General features: G+C 47.3%; 1 protein-coding gene across 1 annotated transcript in view; it reads right to left on the bottom strand.

The window, feature by feature from the left end:
- Positions 1–61: 61 nt before the first annotated feature.
- The window catches only part of PPM1L (protein phosphatase, Mg2+/Mn2+ dependent 1L), a 66,719-nt gene continuing 57,084 nt past the window's right edge, over positions 62–9,696 (bottom strand). Inside the window, exon 4 of the mRNA XM_032192925.1 lies at positions 62–8,028. Coding sequence (XP_032048816.1) covers positions 7,682–8,028 — 347 coding nt within the window. The 3' untranslated portion in view covers positions 62–7,681. The remainder of the gene's footprint in view (positions 8,029–9,696) is intronic.

Below are 9,696 nucleotides of genomic sequence, written 5' to 3'. Positions count from 1 at the left end.
ATTGTCATTTAAAGGGAACATCAGTTCTGCACTGCAAAGTATTCCTGATTCTTTTTTTTTTCTTTTTTTTTTCTGAAATTCTTTCCCAAATCTAGTTTGTATTTGAGTCTGACCTTATTATTGCTTAAAAGGCTGGAAAAACACACAACTACGCTAATGGTTCTGCTTAAAGCAAATATCGGGAGAGTTTCTGGTGTGAGCAGCCATGCAACAGGTAAAAGAGCTTAAGACGGGGGACTAATACAAGCATTTAAATCAGTGCTGGGCCCAAATTTTATAGCATCTGCTTACTGAAATTATGCATAAACCACAGGCTAAGATTTTTCCAAATCCTAAGATTCTTTTTACTGTGCACGCAGGTGGCTCAGAAAGCCATATTAACATAAAATGCCAAGCAGTTATGATAGTGATATGTTTCTGTTTTGAAAAAGTTGATAATCCATTGGTCAAAGATGTCTGGAAACTACTTCAGGGTGAACAGCAAAAGGTTTACAGCCTGACATTTCAAGCCTGTCTTGCCTGTACATTGTTTCACAGAGTTCCTAAGTCAAAATACTTCTGTGTGTTGTGGATGTTTGAAAATAACCAAGTTCAGTATAAGCCACTACGCGTGTGCTGCAAATCCGGAGGTGTTATTCTCTACAACCAGCTCAGCGTGAGAGCACGCAGACCGGTGGGCACATCTTCCTAAGTTTTATGGTGCGCTCTCTAGTTAGTACTAAAAGATCTCAGAGCAAGTGGTAAGTACCTCATGAATGGCTGTACAGTAAATGATGTAATTTCACCATATTTAAAAAAAAAATTAAACTAGAAGCTGACTGGAGGTTAACCAACCAAAGTGACACCGAGTTGCTGATGTGCCTACCAGGTACGTTAGCGGTGGTGAAGGCGGTGGGGAGGCAGAGCTCTACTCCCAATTTTTTGTCTCTATTTTTGTCTGACCAATGTGTACCACATTGGTCATTTATTAAGTTTCCTGTGATTTGCTTACAGTCGAGGAGTGGGGGAAAGAGATGGAAAGCTTTCTGCAGTCTGACGGTTAAGTTGAGCTTGTCAAGCTGTAACGCAGTTACTGGGTATTGCTGCAAGCCATAGCCGAATGAAAGGACTCCATGTAGGAAGGAAAGCAAACAGTTAAAAAGGAACACGGCAGATGGTTTATTAGTCCTCATTTTAGAGAAACCCCAACTTGTGAAAAACAGAAACATAGACTGGGTTTGTGAAAATCATAAAGATGCTTTCTTTCACAGGCTGTAAGAAAGCACAGTCTGACCGAGACACTGCTGTTCCGTGAGTCTTAGCTACAGGCCCTGTCCACCTGCCCCTGGTACGAGGAGACATTCTATCTTCTGTAGGACAGTTTGTCTCACCTGCACTTACGGGACTGCACTTGATTTTCTTGTTATGAAATAAGCATTTAAAAACACAGCGTTCACCCCAGGTGACCTCTCCTGAGCACTGTTTACCTCAGGCCTTCCCACAGTTGCTACGCAGCACGTTCATTTTCCAGGCCACATTAATCCAAATCCGAATGAGGTTTTTTATAGTGTGAGTGACGATGGTGCGTAGATGTCATAAGCATCCCGGTCTGCTCTCTGCCCTGGGGTGACACAGCCCGTGTCCTCGCTGCTCCTCTCAGTAGTGCTGCGTGGTGGGCCTGGAAGTAAGAGGAAAGCGTAGCCTCCCCTGAGCTTGCAGTAAAGATGCAATCTCAGAAACACGTGTTTTTGAGAGAAAAAATGTTAAGACAGAAGCCTGAAGAGGCTCTTATCTAAGAGAATGCAGCGACGTTGTACTAAATGGAAGCTGTCTTTCACCAGGACGAATTGCTTAAGCGTGGTGGTTTTATCTTGTGTGTTGTATAGGCTGTTCTCCAATAAACATCCGCGCTACCCGTACAGAACCCTCACTGTGCACTTCATTTTCATAATGAGTTCTTCTTGGTCATTTTTTTTTTGAGAGCACTTCCAAATGCCATGTGTAGAAGTGGTTTTGCAGGCACTCAGTGTAATACTCGTGCGATACAGCTTTAAAGTTGTTTTTGCAGCCCCGGCCCCTGTTAGCTTTGTCCTTAATGCTAGCATGGTTGGTATAGTTTGACATGTTAAAGGCAGGCGGATTTGAAATGTACAAAAGTGAACTTCATTTGTAAATCCAGGACTTGCTAACCACTGCAAGAAACAGTTTATCACGGAGCAGTGTAATGGTTCGGTACAGAGTGGAACTAACTCCACAGAACTTTTTTCCAAAGGCAACTCTTTAACATTACTCATTGTTTTCTTACTCAAAAGACAAAGTTGAAAAATCACATGGGGACTTTGCTAGTTCTGGCGTGAAAGTCTGATTTCATTGGCAGATGAGGCCAAGTGAGCGCATGAGCAGAGGCACAGGAGCAAACTCGTGCTGCTTTTGGCCAACTGAATGTCATGGGGTCCTGGAAGCGTGGTGGCACTGGCACAGCCCTGCTTCCTGGGGGCACTGAGCAGGTATTTGTCACACAGCTTGATTGTGGCTGTTCTCCTAATTACCAGGATTAAAGCACACGCAGTTAAAGTACACTTTTGTCTACATTACCCTCACGCCCCTGAACACAGTGTAGGAGTGTTGGAAAAAGGCTTCTCAGCCCCATATTTTCATTTCTAAAGTGCTACCATTGATTATTCATTTAGCTTTGCTGCGTACAGGCTGAAAAAGATTTCTGAGCGCCTGTGTCCCAAGAGGTACTAACGGGTCTGCACAGGCTTCAAAGAACACACGGCTGGTGCTTTAAATGCAGGGTGAAAGCTTTATTTCCCTATTGCTCAACCACCTCCGTTTGTCCTTAATGCCAGATGTAGGAGCTGACGCACTCATAAAAGTGGATTTCAAAACTTTAGTCCAGAATTGCTCTTGATGTCAGCCTCTCTATTTATGGCTTTAGACAGGCGTCAGCTGCTCTGACTGCACACTTTGCTTAACGGAGCACAGTAAGTCTGCAATGGTTCGTGTAACTGGTGATAAACTGAAACCTGGAACCTCTGGCTACCTGGGGGAAACCAGTATTTAAAACAGCTGCTTACCTGAGCCTGTCACTACTACGCAAATACAAGTAATTCAAAATGCAAATCAATATTAGCTTAACTGTGTATGTCTTACTAGATATGAGCCCTCAGATTTAGAACGCTAAGTTATAGCAGATTGGTAACGCGGAGGGGCAGCAGCTCTGGTCTTACAGCTGTCACACTGCAGCACGTTGTAAGTCCCTTAATCGTGCAGTTGTGTGCGGCCAGATCTCCGGATGGAGGCCGAACAAACTACTTTAGAAAAGGCTGATGAGTTGTGGCTTTTTCCTTTGATATAATCATTTACTAAATGGTTCTCTGCATACATTTGCAATATATCAAGACTGTATAAAGCCAGAATGCCATCTATTCTGAGAAGCAGCTGAACAAACTTTATTTTCAAGATTCAGCATTAGTGGTGACATAGCAAACAGTTAGTTCAAGCTGATGCAGTGTTCTAGTACTAATTTCTGTATCCCAAAATCTTCACAACTTTTTAAATTTTACCATGTGTAAGTGGTATAATACTCTGATAACAGTAACAGTAGTTTTGATGCCGACCTTATGTTTGCAAGTCAGCAGACAATTCTTCGTTATGTTAGATGGCATTTACTTTATTTGTATTTATCTAAATACCGATCAATAAAATGGACTCATTCCTTTCAGATTTAGTGCTTGTAGAAATGTTAGGCCTCCAGAGCTGCTGCAGCCTCCAGAACGTTACCTGTCCGCAGAGACAGCACAGCCCTGCCCTGCCACCAGCACCGGGTGCCCACCAAAAGCAGTGGCACGCGTTTCGCACGGGACCAGCGATGAGTTCTGGAGCATTCCCAGCGTGTTGCTGTGGTCTGAGCGAGCTGCGCTCAGGCAGATGTTTGGAGCCCGCAGACAAACACCGGAGTGCAGCCACCGGAGTCGTGCGGTGCTGCAAAATTCAGCCTGAGAGCAGGGGCCTGCGCCAGCCTCTCGGGGAGCGTGCACAAGGGGCAATGGAGCCTCAAATCTCCTCGTCCCGTGCCTGTGTGCCCGCAGCGCGGCTCTGAGCTCGGCACTGCCCGGGCCGTGCCTGGGGCCGACCACGAGGCGGAGCTGTGAGACCGCCCCGCAACCGTGGAGCTCCCTCGGGGCACCGGGAGCAGCAAACGGCGAGGTGCAGCCCTGGGCAGGATGACCGGGTACAGGCACAGTTTTCACATTGGGCCGTACAAAAGATGCTCTTTGGCAGCAACTTCATGCATCAGCTTTCTGCCGGTAGATGCGCTTGCCTGATGAGCAGATGTCGCTGATGGAGCTTAACTGACAAAAAACTTCCACCAACACCTAAGGCAAGGAGGGGGCTCTGCCACGTCTGCTCTAAGCAGCCGGGGTGGCGGGTGGGGATCCTGCCACCCTGATGCTGAGCCACGTCGTGCTGCATGGCTGGGAGCTCCTTCCAGATACAGGCTGCATGAGTAAGGCAGGAGAATCAGGCCCTAGGTCTTTTAGGCTGGATAAGCAATATGGACGTTACTTAACCTGGTCACGGGGCAGCTAGCTGCATGGATCAGAGCAGAATTTGGCACAAATCGGCACAGCCAGAAAGCTGCAGAGCTAAAACTGGGTTAGCAAACAGACATCTGGCAGGGAACATGGGCAGGCACCGTGCCTGGACAAGGAAGACTGCACGAAGCCTCCATCTCCGCTACTCCTTCATCTCTATACCTAGAGCAGCTGTTACCAGTTCTTTAAAAGTAAACCAAAGCAAGACAAGACAACAAACGCCAGCAGCATCACCAGAGATCACTGCCTGAACACCCGTGGCCAGGAAGGGAGCTGCTACCAGGGCGGGAGTGTTACAGAGACAGCTGAAGGGGCTGGAGCAACCACTGCTGTAACTGCAAACACTGAAAGGCTGAGACAGAGCCGAGTCAGTAGCTGACGGGGCAGCCACGGGCGTGAGGGAATCCTGGCATAAATATCCAAGCAGGCCTGCAGGACACTTCTGCATTGTGCTGTGAGTTTTCTTAAATTCTTCAAGCAGGCCATGTGAGAGCTCGCTTTACTCCCTCCCTCAGCTTCCTATGGCAGCTACAGGGCTCTGAAGGCACGCGTTTCCCACTACCTCACTTCCCAGCTATCTCAAGTGCTAGAGCACCCAGAAAGGCAGCCGTGCTCAGGAGGTCTGGAATTCCTCAGCAATGCTTGCCAGCCTCAGGAACGTGCGCTGCGGAGAGGTTTACTGCAGGCATAAGCTTCTCACTGAAGTGGGGTTAGGCTACAAATATTTTTTGGAGCTGCCCATTGTTCTGCTTCCAAGTTCTCAAATGCCCATGACGGACTGGTGGTTCTGTCACTGCTGCACAAGCCTCTCTGCTTCAGTCTTCTGTGGACTGCTAGGTCTAATTCTTCTCTCTGGGCAGTTGTTTTGATAAACATCCAATCTCTGCTCTACACAGGAAAGCCAGCACAACAGAACCACCACCTGTGAAGGAGAAAGGAAAGGCAAATGCTCCATGCACCATGAGCTCTGCCTAGAGCCCGGTTTCGATCCTGCTGCTGTAGCATTATGATGTGATTTAGCACTCCCTTGAAAATAGCACACGAGGTTTTCATTGCACAGCATTTGACCTCAAATACTTCTTCAAAATAAAACAACGGAGGAACCCTGCAATTATCAGCATTTCTGGGTACCCACTCGATTTAAATGCAAATCTGCATTCCAAATTCCCTGAAAGCTGTTCTTCCTGTTCAAGGGATTAAAAACGCCTGAAACCTTCCATCCTCTGGGGAAGGGCCACTCAGGCTGGCTTCAGAGCACGCTGGACACTTCTGTACTTCTGTGTCTTTGTCCTCCACTCGGAGCCAAGGGGCTCTACTCGCAGCTTTGACCGAGAAGAGGCAGCTGAAGGCCACGTGTACATGTTGGAGAGCACTGGCAATAGCAACATCTCCAGCTAAAAATTGGGATTATCTCCAAACAAACTCAAGAAGGGAAGTTTGGTAGGACAGAACTAACCTAGAAATAAAAATGAAAAGACTGAGCTGGGAACTCCCTGCACAGAAAGCAGAATTTGCACTCTCGTCTTGAGAGACATCCTACCTGCTAACACAGCCACAACAGAGCTTGCAGAGACCTGCAAGCCACTTTCCCAGCAAATGCTTTATGTGGGCGATAGCTTTTTGTCTAATTACTTTGTATCCTCACCCAAGAAGCAGTGTTAGTTACTCTCTAACTACAGCCGATGGCCCTGGTTCAGCCCAGGGACCAATTCCGGAGAACTTCCACTACCTCCACGACAAGAGACGGCAGCAGATCATCCAGGAGCACGTTCTGAAGGGGGGAGGAGTCCCAGGGGACACGACCCAGGTAGGCAAGCCACCCAAAACACCAACATCCGACTCGGGCCCTGACTCTGTTCCCCTGACACGTGCAGTCCTGTCATGCCGCCGCTGCTGCCCCTTGTTCATGAAGCAGCCGACTACGTTATCAGATGGCACACTCAGAACGCCATTGCTTAAACTTACAACAGTCACAGGTTCCAAAATACAGTTACATATTGAAAGTTAGATCTAAAAATATTTTCATCTAGATTTATCACAAGCTTTCATCTCAACAGTGCGGTGACACTGTTTGGCATTAATCCATTAAACCAAAAAAAACGTTCTAAGGAGGCCTTCCCCCGAATTAAAACCACAAATTAACCTGCGGTGCTACAAAGAAGTCTTTAAGAGGCGTGACTTCCACCTAAGTAGCTCTAAGGAACTTCTGCTTTGATTAGTTTTCCAAACAGTCACCAAGGAAATGAATTTTATCTTGCATTGTTCTCTTACATGCCTATGAAAAGTCCATGCGAAAAAAATAACAGAAAGGTGAGTCTCAGGCAATGACAGGCATTCTGCTAGCGCAACACAGCTTGGTTTTGTTTGTTGGTTTGATAGAGGAGGTGACAGAGCTCAGACCGCCAGTATCCTGCTGGAGTTTAATGCTGTGGCGTAGAAGAAATGCTGGTAAAGCAGTGCACGGACTGGACAAGTGTGTGTCTTCGGGTAGCTCAGTACCTACACCTAACCACGTGCTCGGCAGGGGTTATTTAATGCGGGGTGGGAGGGGAAGCAAAGCGCGAGCCAGCTGTGTGACAGCGGGCAAACAGCTGGCTCCTCCTCGTACCAGTAACAGCCCGACACAGACCTCCTCCAACACAACCTCATCACTGCAGATTAAAAAGAAAAGAGATGAGAAACATTAGAGCATCGTCCTGAAAAGTCACACCTACAAGTGAGAAGCACCATCACTACCACCTGCTATCGGCAGCAGCGCTGCCCTGCCCTGCTGCGCATCAAACCTCTGTTAGAAATGAGAGGTAAAAAATCAAGTGAAAAGCATACGCAGGATTTTGAAAGAAAATTCTGAAATGGAAGATTACAGTTAGCTTCTAAGGAGCAGCAAGGTCACAGGAGACAGATAGGTGTGAACAAACTTAATTCTGATAATCACTCAAAACGTGTTGGTTGTATTGCTCCTTCTGTTAAGCGAAGAACAAAGACCAGAGGGATCTGTTCTTTTCGTGGAGAATCTTAATGGTATTTACTAGAGCCTTCCACTATGTTTAAAATGTAAGAGTTTGTTTTAAGTTCAGCGTGAGGCAGAGAACCACTGGTAATTATTGTTCTTCTGTTTTGCTGCTATTCCTGAACTTCACCACCATCACTGTTATATTATCAGGGCAGCCTCTGTAAAAGGACTGTAGAACTATACTCTTTGCACCAAAGTGTGGCTCATCCAAGCGTTCCTTGATGAACCGGACAGCCTCCTCGTTGCTGAAAGCATCCCACAGGCCGTCGGATGCCAGGATCATGAACTCTGGCTGCAGTTTGTCCAGGTCAAAGGTGAGGATGTCGGGGTCGGGAATGACAACATTCAGGTTCTTCAGAGGGTAATCCCCCAGCGAGCGGGACATGGCCAGGATCCCCTGAACACGCCAGGAGCCATTAAAGCTGATGAATCCACCTGGAGGGAAACACAAACGCTGTTAAAACCTCCCCCGACTCGCTGTCAGATCCACCCAAAAATTCCTGATGCGGTGTCCTGAGCTACATCAACATTACAGATCTCAAAAAATAGGGGATGTCATCAGTCAGTGCCACAGTGCTGCAACGAAGAGCGGGACCGTGCCCGCCTGCTCGTGCTGCTGGAGCAGCTGGAGCACACGAGTGGCTGCGCTTTTGAATGAAGCAGCTTTGTAGTCCCCAGTGAGACTGCACCGTACCGAACGCACAGACAGGTGTTGCTGTGCTGCACAAGTTACAAGTTATTGGCAAGCCTCGTGGCGATATTGAAATGAAAATACTGAAAATGAGTCTTTACATCTTGTGTCAGTGAACCCTCCTTTTTCAGTGAAGTTCATGTTTCCCCACCTCAGATCTCTGAAGGAAACGTAACAGCGACAACACCAGGAGCAGGGCCCAGATCTCACTTAAGGCGTTAGGAAAGCAGCAAGTGCAAAAACATTCGTAGGCTCTTCTAGCAAACTGCCCCGAATGAGGTCTGTCAAACACACCCAGAAAAACACTGTCAACAAACCAATCACAAAATTTTAAGCTAGAAAAATGCAGGGTGGGATCTGACTGACTGACTGACTGACCATCACCACGATTAAGGCTACTGCCAGTTGAAAATGTGTTACAGCATTTAGAGGTTGCTCGTACTAAGACAGGTTTTGCTCTGATACCAGTGACTGATTCAGCCAGCGCCTGGCCAGTACACGGCCCGACTGCCTTAGGAAGGGAATGACACAGGGCCTCGAGGTCACAGCAGAATGGCAGCAGCTTCAATTTCACATGTGTGCGTTTGCGTGCCACTGTCTGCACTGATGCACAGCAGGATTTCCTCCAGCTTAACAGGAATCAAAAGTCAGAGTCCCTTGAGGACAACTGACTTGCGAAATGCCCAACACAGAGCATTAGAACACAACCAGGTTACACGAACTGGTTGGTGTCTGTATCTGCAGCCTGTCCCCTTTGGTGCTCTTCGAGATGTGGCTGTTCTTTGGAGTTATCAGAGTGTTTTCAGCTCCTCTTTTACCCTTCTGCAACTCCACTTCAGCCAGGCAGCTGAACGAGCCCTGTCCAGCTGCTGCTGCGTGTTTGGAGGGCACCTGAGCTGCCCGTGGCACAGCCACCTCCTCACCAGCACAGGGATTTTCTTCAGAAGTGGTGAGAGCCGTAGTAACTCGGCGTGTAATGGTACGTACGTATTGGAATGACGGGGGAAGCAAAACGCAATTAGGCAGAGGCAGTTTAAGCACACATCACACACAATTAGAGGAGAGCACTGCTGCCATCCGTTACTGTGCTCACAGGGAGCGAGCTGATGCTGACTCGCTGCAGCGCGCTTACGCCAGCCTCTGGATGCAGTGCTGTATGCAGTACAAAGTGACTCTTCAGTAGGCACCAGGTGAGTAAATCCATTACATTATTATGCTAGCTGGAGTATTTCTTGTTCAGCTGCAGGTATTTATAATGTTTGCCTGTCTATGAAATTAGCTTCTTCCAAAGTTGGAAATTCCTGCAGAAATCCAGGTTCATTTTACATGTTGCTGTGTTTTAAAGCCTCATTTCAACATAAACAATAAACAACCATTAAGTGGAGGCCTTCTCTAATGAACAATTGTGCAGA

Source organism: Aythya fuligula, chromosome 9, assembly GCF_009819795.1.
Source record: "Aythya fuligula isolate bAytFul2 chromosome 9, bAytFul2.pri, whole genome shotgun sequence".
Classification (NCBI taxonomy): Eukaryota; Metazoa; Chordata; class Aves; order Anseriformes; family Anatidae; genus Aythya; species Aythya fuligula.
This window is presented reverse-complemented; position numbering and strand designations above follow the sequence as displayed.